General features: G+C 32.4%; 1 protein-coding gene across 1 annotated transcript; it reads left to right on the forward strand.

Annotated features, from left to right (window-relative positions):
* Window positions 1–1,900: 1,900 nt before the first annotated feature.
* On the forward strand, window positions 1,901–14,536 carry LOC128990263 (low-density lipoprotein receptor-like). The gene is made up of 7 exons (XM_054412577.1): window positions 1,901–1,989; window positions 3,322–3,511; window positions 7,041–7,100; window positions 7,587–7,850; window positions 11,065–11,425; window positions 12,553–12,721; window positions 13,618–14,536. Exons 1-7 carry the CDS (start codon window positions 1,947–1,949, stop codon window positions 13,851–13,853), a joined length of 1,323 nt encoding a protein of 440 aa, XP_054268552.1. The 5' UTR covers window positions 1,901–1,946; the 3' UTR covers window positions 13,854–14,536.
* The last annotated feature ends 6,120 nt before the right edge of the window (window positions 14,537–20,656 follow it).

Raw genomic sequence — 20,656 nt, forward strand, 5'->3', positions numbered from 1 at the left:
TCCCCCTAATTTGGACATGCCAAATCCAATAAAATTATTTTCAATTTCGAAAAATGTCCCAAAAGGGCCCAATTTGGGGGGTAGGGGTGCTTTTTGAGAAATTTTCAAATGTAAACATGGGTTGTGTGATACATCAATTTAAAGGTCTAATCACCCCGACTATTTTGGTGCAATAAAAATGTCATTATCTTTAACCGTATTTACAGGGTGGGTCAAAACGTTTTTCAAAAGGACTTTGAAGTTAAGTGCCGTATTACCCGAACTACTGAACGGAACAGCGCCAAATTTCTTTCCAAGCTTATTCTTGATCTACTCTTTAAGATAACTTGTAATAAGGGCATTTTCCATGTTATCTTCTAATTTTTAAAAAATCTCAAATTTTAAGAATAAAAGAAAGGTGAAAACTCAAAATTCTTAAATAGCAAGGTATGACAAATTTCATACCACGTGAAAGGTCCTTTTTTAACAAACATTTTACGTATTTAAGTTTTCTTTCTATCTCTTACCGTTTAAAAATTGCAGTAGAAAAACTGAATTTTCCATAGTAATATTGTAACTAGTTTTCTAATAAAACAGCCAAAATTCGTCTCTAGACACATTTAATGGTGCATTAACTGAAGGAAACAATTCATAATTATTGATACCCTGATTGACAAACAAGTCGTTACGTTTTAATTTGTGAAAAACAAGTCTTATAGCTGATGAGGACAACCTACATGTGGGCTGCTTTCTGTAGTACCATTGACTAGTCAACGGTAGTACTAATTTCAAAAAGTACTATTTTCTGTAGCATCTAATCGAATATGGTGTACACTTAAAAAAATAGACTTTATTTTTACTTATTGGGCAGAACAAAAGTGTTTCAGGATAACTGCAAAGTGTTTAACAATAAATATCCAGGTAAGACCTTAAGTAATAAAGCTGTAAATGATTTGGTTTAGAAATTTCTGAAACTGGCTCAGTTCCCAATGAGAAAAAAACAGGATGAAGGGTCCAAGATGAACTGACACAAGTAAAAGTAGTTGATCAATTTGTAATTAATCATAATACATCGTTGAGCAAAGTGCAATGTGTTTTGTTAGAAAACTAGTTATAATTTAACCATAGAAAATTCAGTTTTTCTACTGCAATTTTTAAACGGTAAGAGATAGAAAGAAAACTTAAATACGTAAAATGTTTGTTAAAAAAGTACCTTTCACGTGGTATGAAATATGTTATACCTTGCTATTTAAGAATTTTGAGTTTTCACCTTTCTTTTATTCTTAAAATTTGAGATTTTTTAAAAATTAGAAGATAACATGGAAAATGCCCTTATTACAAGTTATCTTAAAGAGTAGATTAAGAATAAGCTTGGAAAGAAATTTGGCGCTGTTCCGTTCAGTAGTTCGGGTAATACGGCACTTAACTTCAAAGTCCTTTTGAAAAACGTTTTGACCCACCCTGTAAATACGGTTAAAGATAATGACATTTTTATTGCACCAAAATAGTCGGGGTGATTAGACCTTTAAATTGATGTATCACACAACCCATGTTTACATTTGAAAATTTCTCAAAAAGCACCCCTACCCCCCAAATTGGGCCCTTTTGGGGCATTTTTCGAAATTGAAAATAATTTTATTGGATTTGGCATGTCCAAATTAGGGGGAAATGAGAACAAACAAGTGTTAAAAGCCTTACCTTTGCACACAACAGATATGGAAAGTTTTCAAATGAACACCCTGTATAAAATCAATATTCAAAAATCAATATAAAATCAATAAAATCAATTTATAATAATTTAGATGAAACACAAAATGTGTGAGGTTATAGTTTCCATCTTATCATCATAAACAGGAAGCCCATGAGCCATTACAGCCTACATAAACTGATACGGTTATGGCAACGCAAGTTAGTAAGGATTGAACCCGCGACTAGACCACTCCGGTCTGTGGTAGCCCCGACGAATCATGTTCATAGGACGATTTCTTTTGGAGGTTTCTCTGATCGCAGGTAATTTTAACAATTTATTGGCCTTAAACCAGAAAGGTTCTGTTAAAAAGCTTACATGGTCAGGTCACAAAGTGCGTATGTAAATAATTTTCTCTCATTCCAAGAGGGGGTTGAGAAGGGTGGTAAATACAAATTTTAACTCATAAAATAATTAATTTGTGTAGTACATTATATACTTAGGGAAGTAAAATTTAATTTATCAAAAAAATCAAACGTTCTATGGGCAGCATAGCACGATCTATGCAGCTGTTTGATACATTTGTGAACAAGTATTTACACAGCCAAATTTGCTTGGCGTATGTTATAAATATGTAGCTATTAGTTATGTAGTTGCAGATTCCAAAAAATAAAATGTAAAACTTTATAGTTTAAAGTAATACTTTTTTCCCTTTTAAATTACGTACGTTTGTTTTGTTTGTTGTATATACGTTGTAGTTTTTGCTGACTTTCCTAATGTCCAGTTCTATCTGAAGGATAAAAATATTTTAATTTTAAATACTAATAAAAATGTTTTGTCACAGCCTTAAGTCGTTGACAAACAGTTTCTACGAGGTAAAAGACAATGAATTAGATCGACATTCTGTTCTCATATGCTCCTTATACGTAAAGTTTATTTTTACAATTTATAAAAACAATGGGCTAAAGTGAACTGATAAAATTTTGGCTTGCACAAAATAGATAACAAATCAAATCAAAATATCATTTATTTCGCAAAAAACAGACATAACATAATATTATGATCCCTGTACAAAAATATTTGCAATATACATAACAATGTATTAAATTAGTTTAAAGTTATATGACAATGTAGACAACTCTTGTTGTTTGATTAATGTATTTTTTGTGTTCTAGAATCACTTTTAAATATGAAGAAGTGGTTAATCTATTTAAATTTTGTCTCGTGATTCCTAATGCATCTTCTAAGGGTTGATAACGATCGTTTCGGCGACTAGGTTGCCTTCTTCGGATCCTTGTCGAGAATCTAATCTTTACTAGTATTTGAGGTCGTCAAAACATAAAACACAGTAAAGATCAAATAGAAATAATAGGAGTCCGGACACATCATCGCAGTATATACCGGTGGCCACAGTAGTCAAATATTTATTTTACAACATGTTGGTGTATGCGTGTTTAATGTTTTTTATTTCCTCAGTATGAGAAAAGATTAATATTCTTGACAAGGATCCGAAGAAGGCGACATAGACGACGAAACCGTCGTGATCCATCCTTAGATGATGTATTACGAATCAAACGAAATCGAGGTAAATTACGGTCTTATCAATTAAATTAATGGATTATTTTTACAGAACATTATAATACTATTACTTTCAGCTGTGACAGCTCATCACACAGTGCTCATCGCAAACCAAGGAGGCGTACACGCTGTGGATCCGATCAGTCAAACTGTCAAAACTCTTCTACAATACGAAAAAGGAGCCAACGCCGTTACATACAGCCTACTAACTGAAAATATTTACGGGATTTTCCAAAGTCCCAACCCATTTGATCACAAAATAGTCAGGTATTTTAAACATATTTTTATTGACATTCATTTTATTTTATTTTATATTCATTCAATATTTTGATAAAATTGAAACAATAAAATTGCCATTTTATATTCAACTAGCTGTTCACGGGCTTCGCCCCGTTTGAATTCATTAGAACTGTATAAGTAAAATTATTTATCGTCAGTCTGAATCCGTTGAACAGCTTGGGTGGATTTAATATCGCATTAGTATTATTGGAGTTCCTTCTTTTAAAGACAGTAATGTGGCGGGTAATGACAATTTGGGGAGCATTTGAATACCTAGCATTTGGATAGCACGCGTGGTTATTATTCACTTATGTTAGATTGTGTGGGTATAGAACAAAAGATAAAAATATTAAGGCATTGCCATCCCTTTTATTGTTTACAACACTTTGATAAAGGATTTTACTTTTTATGTTTACATATTTAATAATGGAGAATTTAAACGTTGTTAAGTGCACAGGTGTGCTGCGATTTGGGTTTAATATATTTGGAGTTTGGACTTATTCAAAAGTAAAATTATTTTCTGTGCTGCATTCTGTGGAAACAGTGTGGCGCTATTTCAAATAATGACTAATACCTTTGACTATTAATACAACAACTATAACTTCTGTATCCAATAGTCAATGCTAATACAGAATGTTGTGATTATTCAAATCTACAAAACAGTTGGTGAAAGTAAACATCTATGCTCCGCAATGGGAAGAGAACGCTTAAGAGAATAATTAATATTCCATAGATCTGCTGTATGTAGATAAACTTTTAGTAATCCATTAAAAGTATTAACTTAAAATATTAAGTGGCTACTTTCGTTTCCCAGACATTATTTTTTGGGAAATAAACCGTACAAGTTCAATAGGTTTTTATAAACATTTTGAAAAAAAAGACAATAAGTTAATGAATTACGCACTTAAAAATAAAACTCCTTATTCACTCACTATTAAAAAATATTTATTAAATTAAAAACATAAACATAACTGTAAACAATCCTACTTTGACAGTTCTAATTTTGTATCACAGCTGCTTGGTTGAAATTAGCAACTGTAATAGTCGTCATTTGAAACTTAATAGTGCTGCACCCTTTTGGTACATTTTGTAACCTTTTAATGCTAGTGATCATCTTCTATATAAATAAAATTAAAGTTTTGTCTGTACATTGCTTAGAATCATGCAGTTTTTTGTTATTTTGACGTTTCATAGCCTAAGAAAGCCGAAACGAGTCTTATCTCAATTTCTGTCTGTATGTCTGTTTGTCTGTCCATTCTGTGGCCCCGTCTGTAACGCCAAAATGTCATTTTACGCGGCCTACTTCTTGAAAACTAGAGTACAGATCAAGATTCCAATTATTTTTCTGTATTCACTGAATTGGCGAGAGTGTCTTTGGCTATTAAAATATGGCCTAACTACTTTTGAAAAATTATAACGAACCATTAAAAACCCAATTTTGTTCGATTTTTGTCAAGTTTTCTCCTAATGTTTACTATTACATTTTATGAAATAACGAACAGCTGTTTGGATCAATTCTCACTTCTAGCTGTTACTGATATGTTTAATTGTTTACATTATATTTTGTTTACAAATACTGCAACATTTCCAATCACATTAAGTACGAAAATCGAAAACCATTCATTGAGGAACCAAGTACGTTAATTGACCTTTTGTCTTGCATAACGGATTTAATCGATCGCAAGTACTATAATGTTAACTGCAAATTAAAATAATCATCATCCACATCCAGGTCAAGAACCTGCAGATTCTACGTCTATAAAATTCAACTTAAGTTTTGATAACCAGGGAAAATACAGCAAATCAGTGTTGTATAAGACTGGGAAACTTAAATTTTTAAATAATCACCACTAATAGCCTACAATCGAGATTTAACAGCGTTTCGATCGCTGTTCTATCAAGTAAATAATTACTACAGTACTGCAGTGGGTGATCGCGGGTGTTGCTGCGACCCCGGAAGACCTTTACGATTTCGTTGTCAACGTTACAAGTGAGATAAAAAACGTTTTTCTTACATAATGGATTTAATTAAGTGCAATATCATATGTAACCGTAAATGAAATTAAATAACTAGGCATCATCCAGATCAGGAACCAGAAATTCTTTGTGTATACAATTGTTCTTGAGTTTTGATAACCAGAAAAAATACCTTGAATCAGTGTTGTATATGGCTGAGACACTTAATGATCGTCGCCAATAGCTTACAAACAAGGTACTCATTGACGGCGCTTCAATGGCGATTGTGTAAAGTGTAAAGTAAAAAAATCACAACTGCAGTGGATGATTGTAACAGAGGTTTACGGATGATGCTAAACTCGCTTTTCCAAAGTGTCACTTTCTGTACTCACCGTGTAATGCAATCGCCAAACATTGCACATCTTTTCTAGTTTAAAATTGAAGATTTGTTTTGTAATCCTACGAATTCTGTTATAGTTTCCATTTTGAGAACCAAATGTAAAGTTTAATATTATTATTAATTATTATGAGGGCAACTCTTCCATTTCGCGGTAGTAAGTCTGAAATATATCTATGAATTTATCCCTGAATTTTAAAACAGTAAGGCCCATTTCCCGGAATATCTTTTTGTGTAGCGGAAAGCGACGCAAAAGCCATTGCACTGTTGTAAAGCCTTATTATTATTATTATTAGCCTCATGTTTTTTATGAAGTTCGAATCATGTAAAAACAGTTCATTTAGTTCGTCCTTTAATTGTGGTTGTGGCATGTCCATTTTGGCAACATGCGTTGAAATGTCCATTTGTGGCCTCCTCTGCGAAGTGAAATGCGCCACAATGCATGCAAGTGCTTTAGGAGGATCTAGATTGTGAGAAGCAACACTCAACTCATTTTCCAGTGTTCTTCTAAAGACAGGTTGTAAAACAGCTTCTGGATTTCTTTCACAGTTAGGCCCTACATGACGTTCTCTTTTGCATTTCTTAAGTCTGTTTAATTCCTGGACACTCTTCCACGTCTTGCAGGTCTTTCCCTACCCTGTCTAGTTAGTTCACTCATTATAAAAACGAAAAACAAAAAATTAAACACAATTCATTTTGAAACATTGTTTACCAACATTGACTTTCGGAATCAATGTAAACATTGCAAATAAATAAGTAACAGCTGATAGAATGCAGACGTTTTTCAGTCCCCATGCATTTCTTATGGTGGATATTTTACGTTATATCTCGTTTTCTGGCAACTTTATGGGAATTCTGCTATTTTTCCCGAGTCCCTGGGGTCAAGACCTTTAATTTAAGACCGCTCCCACTTTTCTGCGACTTACCAGACGTCCACAATTTTCTGGTAAAAATTTGGTCTTACAGAATTATATATATAGATTGCTAAAAAGTGTATTTATAGCTATGACTGAAATATATATCATATTTTTATTTTATCATGTAGTATATTTTAATTTAGATTTATATTAACATTTGAAATTAGTAAAATAAACATCAATGTTTTTTCAGAACACCGAATATAAATTAGCCTTTACAAAACTATATAATTTTCTTGTGTTTCAGGACTAAAATCGTTGACAAATCAGAGCCTCATACATGCAATTCCACCAACTTGGAAGAATGGTAAGTTATTACTTTTTCTTTATTAAGTTATACTTTTATCTAAACAGGGTGTCTCACCTAAAGTGAACCAATACAGTGTACCACGCTGTAACTCCTAAACGAGTAGCTTTTTAGAAAAAATGTCACGAATTCAAACGTTTTTAAATTGCATTTACATTCCAAAACAATCATCGAATACATCAAGAAATAATCATAGTTGGCGGCCATATTGGAAAATGGCGGACATGCTAAAAACATTTGAAACCACCCCAAAAAATATCTTACAAAATACATGGGAGTGCTCCATAAGAAGTTAACTATATAACTCATAATAAGAAAGTTAGCTATTGGTTCACTTTAGGCGAGAAACCCTTGTATATTTGTTGTAACTGATTTCTTATTTCAATATACCTGGTATATCATATGAAAATGGAATATTATTATTATTTACAATTGTTTTACAATTTTAAAACAGAGTGGATCTTAAAATGATTATGTTTATTTTAGGTGCCGTAGGAGCAAGTTATGTCATAAAATCTGCAATTCTGACAATCCTTACATGCCGTTCCGAATTAAGTTTGGCAAATGTCTAAAGGCTAGCAACTTGGTATTAGACTGGATCAACGACAATTTATATTGGACGTGTGAGCCGAATGGTCGCGAACAAATAAAGTCGTCCCTCAATGTCGTGGATGTGGAAGATGAATACAATAAAACTCTTCTAACAAAGTCAAATCCTATACAAAGCATTGATGTCGATCCATTTAAAAAGTAAATTAATTTTGTTTAAAGTAATTGTTAAGTTAAGTTAGCCTAATGAGTCTTTCTGTAATCTTACAGTTTGATAGAAAACTATATAGGCATTTAAAGGTTTGTATTACTTGTGAAATAAAGAAACTTTATCTATTAAGTCAACGCTATTGTACAATTAATTTCTAACTACTAATTAAAATCGATAATGTTTGCAGTAGCACAATGAAATTAAAAGAAAAGTTCTCTCAATCAAAAAAACAATGGTAAACGTAGTAAGGTACCTTCCTAAGTAAATAGTATCCATATAATGATATTTTCCTTGAGATACCTGACTATGCATGCTTTCATGCACTGATAGTGGGACGCAAAGTAGCTAATTCCTAAATTATTTTTTTTGCCACACTCATTTAACTTTGTCGCACTCATTTTACTTTTCCGCACTTCAATTTCAACCAACCAACACAAAAAAGTGTGATTGTATTAGGCACATAATATGTCTATGCTTGAAAACAAGTTGGCAACACTTAAAGATACCACAACTACGATCAGCTGTTTATTTCGTCAGTTTATTTGTCATTCCATTAGACCATTGATACAACGAAATAACATACACCTGTTGTTGCGTATTTCTATATATTAATTTGAAACTGTTTTTCTTTGTGACAGCTAATTTGAGAGAATGGGTGGGCGTAGAAACTCGGTAGGGGTGTCTAAAGAAAGGGCTTGGTCTAGATGAGCCATCAAAAGAGAAACGTGGTAAATTCCCTTGGGGCTCTGCCCCAAAGGCCTTTAAATTCCCATCCCATGTTATTCTTATGGGGAAAAACGGGTTTTTGTCACAGCTAATTTCAGAGAACGGCTGGGTGTAGAAACTTGGTAGGGGTCTCTTAAAAAAGGTCTTGGTCTGTAGATGAGCCATCAAAAGAGAAATTCCCTTGGGGCTCTGCCCCAGAGGCCTTTAAAGTCCCCTCGGCAGATTTGTTTACATTATGACCATATGTATAATTTTACACTACTTTGTAATGAAACAGCTGTTAATATTTAAATTGTGATTCACTAAATTTGTCAAAATTAAGTATTTCCAATGGTTTTTTCTGATTTTAAAATCGATTTTCTTCTGCATCGTGTCATGTTTGGCAATATAATGTTCTATTGTCAAATCAGTGGAAAATCCTAATATCACAGTAACTCTTAAAATTATTTCTTACAAGAGGTTCTACCCACGAATTCATGGGTAAACAGAAGTCGAAATTAATTTAATCAACTTTGAATTTCCCCATTTCATTTAAAGGGCCCAAGTTCGAGAAATTGTCATCTGAAAGGGTGTCAAAAGCAGTGGAACCTTCATACCTTACGTCTAAGGTGGCCGAGGTGGGTACGGTTGTATCTGAGCTCGCCGCTCTCTTTCACGACGTCGTTAATACTTTACTTAAATATTTTTCAATGAATTGGCGACCTGATGTTAAAGATCGGTGATAACCTCTTGGAACGAACAACATACATGGTTTGTTAATCTCATATTCATCGTGTTTCGAACACCTTAATCACTTACTTGTAACAAACAGCTAGAAATAGCTTCACTGTCCATTTACCGCACCTCGTTTAAGAACATAAAAGTAAATAAAAAATAAGTAAACAAAAATGTAAACAAACAAACTATATTGTCAATTGCATTGGCCAGCTGTTGTTCACTAAATTAAGCGAATAATGTTAACTTCCAAAACATGCAAGGCGTAGCCCTTTGGAAATCAGCCAGTGGGGGAGAGCCCTTAGGGAATTCGTCCATATCAATACTTTTCGGCAAATTTACACACTCTAAGCTTCATTTTGATATGCTATATGCCTATATTTTTATATGGTAAATGGCCTTAAGCGTTTACATAAAATTTGATTGTATCACTTTAATAATATAATAGATGGAGTTAACTTATGTCTATTGTATGGGTTGGTTTCTGCCTTTTTTACCACTTTTCGGAGATTGTACGTAGGCGAGTTGCACGTAGATGATATTCTTTGGTGTATTGCATCTGTAGACGATACTTGGGTTGTTGTAATTATTACAATGGAAAAAAGCGAGAAATCCTGTACAATTTGATATAGGCCTACTAAAAATAAAACTGAATGAACACTGTGCTACATTTCTTGAGCAATCATTGAAAGAGCTGATTTGCACACAATGGTATCATAAGAAAGTCATAGAATACAACCAAGTAGAAGAAATATAAATAATGTTTGTTTTTCTTCATTTATAATCATTATTATAGAGAATCTAATGCGGCTATGAGTGGGAAAGATTTGTAGAAAGCTCTAAAAAACAAGATCAGCTTTTGAAAAAAGATAAGATATTTACAAACAATAATTTTGATTATATCTAACTGTTGTGTACATCGTGAGTATTTCACAATGTTTGAGTCGACTTTTATTAAGTCATCGGAAATTATAATTGTTATTCGTTTTAAAATAACGCCTGTAATGCTTCGCAATTGCTCGAATTCGAGCAACAGGTACACTAGTTAACAATTAATCGTCGTTTAACGCTTGTATTTTACATAAAATCAAACTAATTGCTTAGTGTTTTCAATTATTGATAAGTAAAATGTTTGCAAATAATGAACACAGCGAATGTGAGTGTTTTAATGAGATAAAAGTAAGAGAGTATTAGGTAGTCGTAGTATTAATGAGTGTTTTGCACCTGTTATTGCGTGTTCACATAAACATTACAACGCAAAAAAGGTATTCTGGTTTTGATTCATTAAATTTCTCAGATTTCATTCTGATTTTTGTTTGCTAATTTGTGAAACAATAATTTTATTTAGGTTTTGATTTGTTTCTGAGACAATTTCATTTAGGTTTGAATTTGTTATAGTAACTTGTAAACCACATAGTAAAAGTTAATATGCTTTTACCATTGATTAAAATCTATGCTTTTACCAAAAAAATGCAAACTATGGTTACAATTATAAAAACGATGCTTTTGTGTTCGGAATCTTTCGAATTCATAGAATAAACTAATTATTTACAAGTTCTTCTTTAAATGTTACTGAAAGAAGATTTTAATAAATGAGCAAAATTTTAAACCGTTTCCCAAAAAAAGAATACTATTATGATTAAGTTTGAAGTAGGTTATAGTATAATGTTTGTTTTACTTAAAATTTATATCAAATCTAAATTTATTGTTAAAATAATGTAATATTTTCAACTATTTGGTATTCATGAACTTAATTTTCTACAGAAAACTGTTCATACTGGAGTCTAACGTGTTGACCACCACGACCCTGGAAGGTGGCAATGAGACGATGATTTACCAGTTTGACGATGGTGTTGAGGACATCTACAAGATCACTCTGGATACCGATAGCAAGATCGTCTATGCTGTCGGAAAATCGCTAAATAACAGAAATGAAAGGTTCCTGGCCAGTGTAAACTACGACGGAACGGACTACAAGAAATTGTACACAAGTTCTGACCCGGCGTGGCAGTTTGGTCCAAAGATTGTCAACAAAGTTGTCTACTGGCTGACTTACTCCAACGACACTGAATGGCAAGCTGTTGGCGAAGCCCACGTTAAAATGGAGAAATTGCTCGTGCCATTGGTAAATAGTTGTATTAGTTAGTTATAATTTTACATCTTAGAGAAAATAGGATAAGAGAGTTTATATAGACACAACTCTAAATGCCCGTGGGAAAATGTATAAGATGTAAATACACGTGATCAAATACATTCTTGTGGCAATATTAAACATTAACCCTTATTTTTTGCGTAAAAATAAGCATTTTTAGATTGATTAATTGTTGAATTTTGATGTTCCTTTATAAGTAGTATGACCCTTTTGCTATATGAAAATACTTCACTTGCAATTTTAAAATATATCTTTAAAAATTTTGAAATTTTTTTGTTGCATTTTAAATTTTAAATGGTATCTTACAAACATAACAACATAATGTAACATCTGGCTTCTGTAAAGCTTTTATTAAACTTCAACAAACTAAGTAAAATAGTAGTTTACGCAACGATTGCGTAAAGACTATTAACGCGAGTTGCGTACACTACTTTACCTACGACCGTTTTTTAATTACTATCAATCTGGATTTAATTACTAACAATCACTAATGATAACTTTTTAGAGAGGTTATGTTTTCGTGTATTGTCATTGCCCCTGAAAGTGATGCAACGACTTGTTGTATAATCAGCTGATTTCCTGTAATTACTTCGTTAAATATTACATTGCTAGCAGCATTCTTACCATAAATAATATTGTACCAGGTACAATTCGGCAAATATTTCATTTATTTTTGGACTTCCACCAACTTAATTAAGAATACGCGAGTATCAACATGAACAAGTCGGATCAACAATTAAATTGGTCAACTGATCAGCTGATCAGCTGATTAGTTGACGTTCGAAGCATTACAATTTTAATTCTTTTCTCTCAATACTTGAACCTCATTGGTCCGTTACCTGTGTGGATATGAGAAAACTATGCGGATATGAAATGAAACTATGCGGATATGAAAGTAAACAGCTGTAAAGTGAAACTTTTCAATTCTAAGAACTGGACTGAAATGGCTACTTTAAAAAACGGTCGTAGGTAAACTATTTTTCCGGACGTTTTTACACAGACCCACTCGTTTTAACCAATCAATACATTTACTTGTCTAGTGCGCACATATAGAACGATATGTGCAAATGAAGTATACTTTACACAAATTGCATTTTCAGGGCGTTGTCCAATGGAGTCTCGTCCATATAGATGCCCAGAAGCCTTTGAACAGTTCACACTGTAGATTGTCAGGATGTTCACACGGTTGTACCATTTATTCATGGATAAATGTGGCATGTCAGTGTCCAGATGACATGATTTTAGCAGAGGACAACAAAACGTGCAATGGTACGTAATATAACATTATCTAGGTAGAATACTGCATCCTGATGAAGCTGATATTCTTTGAACTTGTTTTATATTCAATTGATCACGACATGAAATATTAAATGATAAAAAAAATGTTAAAGTAAAATTTGAATTATATAAAAATATTTCTTACTTAAAGAGTTCTAAACAACAAAAAAACACTGCCTGCCAACCCTTATTAATAACACTTTAGATGACTTATATATCTACATACACACCAATCTACATGATAAAAAATGTAGTGTATTGGTTTGATTGAGGGATACATTATAGTGGAATAGATTACAGAATAGGACTGGCCTTTGAAGAGGTAGGGGATGCGACGTTGCCACTTCGTGAGCTGACTTTCACCTAGAGCCCGGCAACCCCTCTATTGTCCCACTTGTAGGGTAGTTCAGTTCAACACTACAAATTAATAATGCATTTGTTCTTGGTGGTATTTGTTAGTATTGTTACATTTTTATATCGTATGGAACACAAAATTCATCCCATACATTATTATGGTTTGGTTTGATTATTTGCTACACAATTGTCTTTAAAATGGCTCAAACGGCTACCAGATGCAGTTTTTGAAAAATATATAAACATAAAATTAATAAATTTAACAGAACAATTTGTATAGCAGTTCTAAAAATTTTCTAAAATATTGCTCAGCTTATTGTTTGATACATGAAACAAAATTAACATGGAAATTAAGAGGATACAATCTACCATATTAATTATTCATTTGAGATGGGGACGCCACCTATGAGCGTATTTTAACCTAAATATGAGTGAAGGATGAGTGTAGAATGGAGTGAGATGCCTTTTGTAGCTTTGTTACTGGCCTGTTTCGAATTATAAGCACACTTTAAGGCAATTTCTTGACCAAACAGGAGGATATGCTCGAAACGCACATGTCGGCTGTCAGGCAAACACTAAGACTTACCAGAATGCAACTGTAACAGCTGGAGCAGTAACGGCATCTTCAAGCAGTATGACATTATTTTATATCGTCATAACAACAATCTTTGTGTCTGTATTTATTGTTATGATTGTTGTCAAACGAAGAGCGAAAATTGGGAAATACCAGCCGGAAGATTCGCAAGAAAGAACGGACTTTTCTTTGTGAAAACAAACTCGAATTTATTAATAGTAATATATGAAGGTCTAAATTTGAATTCCCGGTATGATAAGTTTTGATATGATAAATGATATTCGTACTAAGGTACTTCAAGGTTGACATTAACTAAGTAGACATCTCATTACATTGTTTGTTTTCTGTTTCATGTGTTGCCTACACATTGGTATAGTTTGGGTCGTACAAATGTCTATTAAATGATTTTATTTTCTTTTAAGCTGGATTTTATGATTTGTGTTTTAGTATTGTTTATGACACTAGATGAGATGCCATTGTTTATTGTTTATAATTGGATCGATTTGTTTTGTTAGTTGTTAATAAAGCTCATGAACAAGACATAAATACAGTTAAAATAAAGTAGCTAAGCTAGCTAGTAAAATAAAGAACCATATGTCAAGAACATAAATGTTGTCTTCTGCTGGTACATAAGATGATAAATTCACATTAGAGTATGTTTATCTCATAGTAGTGATTAAAGGCCCATAATCTTTATATTTTGTGTACTCAAAAGTATCACAGTATGTATTTTACTATACGGTACAGCCTAAGAATTTATGTTGTTTCTATTGAATGCTTTTTACAGTTGTGTTTTTACAATCAAACCAATAAAATCTGAGTGTATTTAAAATAAGTATATTTGTTCTTGACAGCTGAAAAATATATTTTGTATTTATTTATGTACAAACAATTGTGTTTTTTTCCAGTTGTCTGACCAAAGTCTTTGAGGTAGAACAAATCCACATTCAACAGCATTGCATATTGCTTGAACAAAATAATATGTAAATGGCCAATAGAACGGCAGATTCACATTGTTAGGTCATATTCTCATTCAAGGAATCCATTTATGGCCAGTGAATTTTATTGTAATGTTAAGAAATTTCAACAATAATATTTACTTATTTCTTCTGTATTACTTGTGCGTATAACTACGGTTAACCATTGTAATTTTCGTTGTCATTAATTATTCTGAAGAGTGTAAGCCGTTTGATTTTTGAGTTAAAACGAGTTCATTGTTTTATAATGTTAGATTCCTTTTCAGCCATTCTAATTAACTAAATTTAAAATTGAGTAGTTTAAACTTATGATATAGTGAGTGACTAATGTTAACTAAAAAACAATTTCCATCATAAAGTCGTCACTCTAAAGTTTGTTTTTACTATTTTACAAGGACCAAGTGCTTCTGGACCTTTTTCTTTTTAAATGTTTAAAGTGTAAATTGTATTTTACCAGCTGAATGAATAACCACATTTAAAAGAGATGAAATATTTTATGAAAATGAATTTCAAATATGCTACATTTATTGATAACCATAACCGGGTTGAGGCAGGCAAATCACTCTTTACTTTATAGTATAGATCTACAATCAACAAACTTAACTGTTGCAAATTATTTGAATTATAAAGGTTTGGTTTAATAAGACAGAAACTGTGTTAAAAAAACACAATCTTTGAAAGGTAAACAGGATATTAGAACTATAATTTTTTTCTAACGTAGAAATTTTGAGGCCAACTAAAATGGGCAATTCGCTTACGGCTCCCCTCATAGAATCAATTTTCAAATTACCAATACAAAGAAAGTAAATTAATTTATTAACAGAAGAATTATATGAACAATGAACATATTGTTACAGCGAGTTATAGTTCTTTCAATAGGATAGATGAATGTATTCTGCAGTAATTTACTGAAAGCCTACAGTCATCTTAACCGACTAATTGGGTCTCTTTTAGCAGAAAGCCGCCACTATTTAAAGTCTCCCTGTACGATTACAAATATACAATGTGTACATTGATACACAAAACTTGTAGTGTTATCACGGGAGACACGTGTGGCGATGGCGACGCCGGAAGATGAGTCATGCGTGCATGTCAAGCCCGGTGGATGACGTAATGTATATCTCCTGACCTTCCTTAACCTTGGTGTGTGTTGGTATTATCGCTACTGTCTCTGTCAGCTGATAGCTTCATAGCCATTGTAAATTACATCAGATTATATCGATAACTTCTCATTTTCTAATAACTAGTGTACCTGCTGCTAGAAATCGAGAAATCGCCCTGACCCTGGACAATCTCAACTATTAGGTTACAAACGCGCCCTAACACTACCCCAAAACGACTATTCGTTCTCAATTGGCCCTCTATCAATGACCTGTGTTGGCTGTACAGCGAGGCATTTTGAGAAGGAGAAAACTGGCCGGAATGCTTTTGTTTTATCAATAACGAAGATAAACATAGTCTGAATTACACACCGGTAATCTTTGAGCTGACTCTTTTAAACCCATTGTAAAATGACTGTTATTCGTTTTGAAATAACTCCTGTAATACTTTGCAATTGCTCGAATTCGAGCAACATGTACACTAGTAGTGAATATTTCATTGCAACCAAGTCAGTAAATGTTTGTAGCAAACTGTTAAATTAGAAAACTTATTGACTGTTTACAATTAACATGTAATCTTCTTCTCACTTTTAATTTCCGACAACAGCTGGAGTTTCATAACAATTTTTGTTTTCCATGATAATCTTATGGAGAAATACGAAACTTTAAAGGGCCCCAGGGCCTCACTCTTTAATTATTTCCCTAAAAAGAAAGTGTCCTGCACAACTTCACGTTACGCTTTTTCCAATGACACCAAAAATATGTCAATTGGTTCAGTAGTTTCGGAGGAGTAATTGTCCCAAAAAACCTGCTTGCGTATTAAATAAGTACTAGAGGTCGTCCAGTGGTCGAAAATCGACCAATAATATGTAATATGCAGACTTGTTTATTTTCACCTTACACTGTAAATAAACACACTGTGATTGGAGTTTCTTCAATTTGTTTTGATTTTCTGTTTAAATTTGGTTGTTATTTCGTCACCAGCATGGCAACCCATAAGATCCATGTTAATAAAAAAAAAATTAAACTCATTTTTCTGCTTATTTTTGAACCTATTTTAATTTATAAAGGTATTCTGCACATCTACAGGAAAATATTTTTCTAACAGTATGCGTAGATTTTCCCTGCGATGCACACGAGCTGAGAAAAAAGAATTTAAAGAAACATGCTTGCCTATTAATATACAGTAGTATAGATTGAGGAATTTCTTTAGAAGTTTTAAATATTTCAAGTCCTTCAATGGTGTTGTTCCTGTAATTTAATGAATGAAATAATATGTTTATTTTCCACATAACGTACAAAATATATGCTTTTGATACATAAAAAAATTACAAATATAAACTTAAAATAAAATAAAAACAACATTTCTGTATTACTTATTTGATTTATTTTAAGAAAATCAGCAGACATAGGCAAGTGCTTCCCGTGGCTGCTATAAGCCTTTGTATCTTAAACTATACCATGCAAACAAGATTAATTAACCTAATGTAATACATCATCATTGAAGTTTTCGTCATATTTGATATGGTTAGACATTACACTAATGCGGCTAATATACGCATCAAACAGTGAGTCCCGTGACTCAGAATATAGTTATATGGGTCAAAATAAATATAAAATCCCGACTGATTTTTGACAAAATTGCTTCGTTGACCAGAAATCCGCAATTTTGTGATTTAAGTAGGCGTAACAATACTATTTTACTATTATATTTTCATCTATTCATTTGAATAGAGTTGAAAGTTTACTATTTAGTTACGATGTTTTATATTGTTATAAAGTATATATTTGAAGACTGATGCGCCGTCATAATTACGTAAGAGCTCGTTTACCTTCCGGAAAGACATGTAAAGTTATTGGTATACAAATATGTGTAGGCGCTAACTAAAGCCCACTAGCAACAACTGAACATCCTTAAAATTGAGGGTTTTCTGTAAATTAAATAATTGCAGCCAACTTATTAGTTAGAGTGTTTGTATCAAGTGTTAAATACGCCGTAGATAAAAATATCCTGGTAAACAAGAAAATCTTACGTGACTGCCACTGAATAGAACTTGTTATCACTCCATACAGAATGCAGCTATTTTCGACAACAGCTGACATTAAAGAGAATAATTAATTGTTTGCAAAGATCTTATTTAGAGCAAGATAAAATGGTCAACAAATTTTACCCTTATCAAAAACGAAATTCCATTGCTTTCACTCAGTTCTCAATAAAATTTAAAATCAGCTTTTTAAAGTTGCAAACTGACACAAGCTAATTTTGTTGTTTTTGCCTTCTAAATTTTAGGGTTTTTATGTGAGTTTGATATCACTAGACCCGGCGTTGCCTTAGACATGAAGTTTGAGCGCGCTCCGGAAATTCAATTGTAGGTTCTTCTAATGAAAAATACTATACTACTCCTAGTTCATGGACAATTTCGGTAAGTACAGGTAGGTTAACTGGTATAATTGTGAATATCTCTTTTCTTTAACAGTTTTGAATACAAGACCTCAACGTTCACAACACATTAAGTTTTTGGTAGCCATAAAAAAAAAAAAAATAGTTGTTTAGCTACAAACCCCCACAAGTAATAAATTTACATTTTCACAGTATACTGTAGTCATTTTTCTTACGGGTTTCCTGGGCAGAAAAAAGCAACACTATAAGCAACGAACGTTAATATTTACATCCAAGAGATAATGCTATTGTACACTGCGTTAGAATAAATTGTGTGACTGAATAAGCTATAATTATTCACTGACAGTTTAAAATATGTGAACTATATATAAGAATATGTCTTTAAGACATTAACTGTAAAACACCTTTACGCAAAGATGACGAAAATATGATATACTATTTTAATGTCGGTGTGCATATTAAAGATTTAATACACGAGGACTATTGTCATTGTTAACACCTGTCTAAGAATTTTTTTACGAAAAAAAGTATTGTTAGAATTTTGTTTTGGACCTTTTAGTTGTTGACAAACGTGTAAAAGGCATACCTTTACTTGATATATTTGTATCAACATTTGCTGTTTATAAGCAAATATTAGTTGCGTATTGACAGGGCCAAGTCAAGCTTTTAAAGAAAGAGACAAAACCCTTCGTCAGGAAATCCATTTATACTTTATCAATTCATTACAAGTTAGTTGTCTGTCCACACTAATACAAACTGAATGTTTTCTTTTGGCAAGCTATCTCAACTTAGTATTAGGATAATGTTTGGTAAACCTATCTTTTGACACATTATTCCCAAGGTTGCTAGGCTCTAATCCAAAATTGTTTTCCACATTACCTTAGGTTAGGGTTTATAAGGGTTGCCGAATTATGCCTAGGATACAAATCCATATTGTTTTCAATGAGTTGAGACGACAAGGTCGTGCAAAAAATGTACAAATATCAACAACATAAACAAAAATGTTAATTGCCATAAACTACTAAATTCCACCGCACCGGACAAAATGTAACCACGAGATTAGGTTTGAAATATGTATTCAAACGGTGTGATAAATTATACACGATAAACGTTTGCAGCAATATTTAAATCTAAATTTTCATCTCGGTCAATAATAGGTTATTTACGTTTTAATGCCGTAAAAACCAATACATTGATGGGATGACAACTCATGATGACGGATTAATGAGAATTTTGCATGTTCGAATCCTTATGTAGCTTCTCAGCTTAGTATTGGTTTATAACCTGTATGCATAAATATACTTTGAATAAATCAACCTTTTAATAAACAGACATCATATTCAATTCAAACTAAGGAAATGAGTGTAAAGTTGTAATTCGAACAGTAAAAATACATAACAAAGTAAAATTTTCGAATCATAAATAATATATTCGCAAAATGATGTTGAGACGTATTCTTTTTTAATCGTAGGGTTGCTGTGATGATTAAGTTACAATCCATGATTTGTAGGTTTAAATTTATGAGTAGTTTTTAATTGCCAATAATGAATGTAACATGCTTCTAGCTTAAAACATGTTGAATTTGAAAGTTATTCAATGTCATGTTATTCATTCGTGTCACCGATTTTTCTTATCTTTTATATCAATTTCAAAGTGTATTTTAACCTTAAATATGAGTAAGGATTGAATGTAGAATAGAGTGTAATATAATCTGAAGATTTGGTACTAACTATGACAAGCTATATCCTTAGCGGCAACCATGTATTCATAATTAAAAAAAATAACCTCAATAATATCATTCTCAATGTCGTGATGATAAAGAAAAGGCCAATTTGGAGTTAAATAATATCTAAATGAAGGCAATTATGATAGGCGAGGGACTTAAGTAATGTAATTAACTTGCAGACGGAGCCTAATCCTCAATACAAACAAGTTAACGCCTATGGACGGGCTTCAGACTTAAAATATAATAATGAATATTACGATTATATGAGCTACGAGTCTATCTCACTATATTGCACTATGTGTTTAAAACCTGGTAATTCAAACCTAAAAATCTTATGCGTTAAGTTGTGTTTTTGGTGGAAGTTGTACACTAATATTTAAGATCGTTGAAGCAATCCTGCTAGGACTTGATTAAGGCCTAATAATTGCTGTGTATCATGATTAGCCTATCATGTATAACAGTGTCAGACCATACGTGAATCACAATTAAGCCTTTTAATTGTTATGTCAAATTCCACTATCAAGGGAGAGAATGGATTAATCAATGTCAATATGCTCATACCATACTGTAGTCTCAATTTGTCAACCATTACAAATGTCCAATGGCCATTGTGTTGGCAGATGGGACACTTAATTGTAATGCCACTAATTATACTAATGTAAATGACATGCACAGACTTTATTTAACCTTCTATTCATGTTAGATTATTACTTATATTCACATATTTAGTAATGTTAATAGCTATATGTCCTCTAATTCTCGATTCGAAGAATTAATAACATTTGCCATCAATG

Source organism: Macrosteles quadrilineatus, unplaced genomic scaffold (assembly GCF_028750875.1).
Source record: "Macrosteles quadrilineatus isolate MER2022 unplaced genomic scaffold, UCM_ALF_1.0 Scaffold_3__2_contigs__length_128488019, whole genome shotgun sequence".
In the NCBI taxonomy this organism is placed as follows: Eukaryota; Metazoa; Arthropoda; class Insecta; order Hemiptera; family Cicadellidae; genus Macrosteles; species Macrosteles quadrilineatus.

Excerpts from the sequence above, each read along its gene's own strand:
- LOC128990263 (XM_054412577.1), top strand. The coding sequence starts at position 1,947 with ATGTTCATAGGACGATTTCTTTTGGAGGTTTCTCTGATCGCAG. Across the intron at positions 7,101-7,586 it reads TCCACCAACTTGGAAGAATG|GTGCCGTAGGAGCAAGTTAT; the intron begins GTAAGTTATTAC and ends TGTTTATTTTAG. Across the intron at positions 7,851-11,064 it reads GATGTCGATCCATTTAAAAA|AAAACTGTTCATACTGGAGT; the intron begins GTAAATTAATTT and ends AATTTTCTACAG.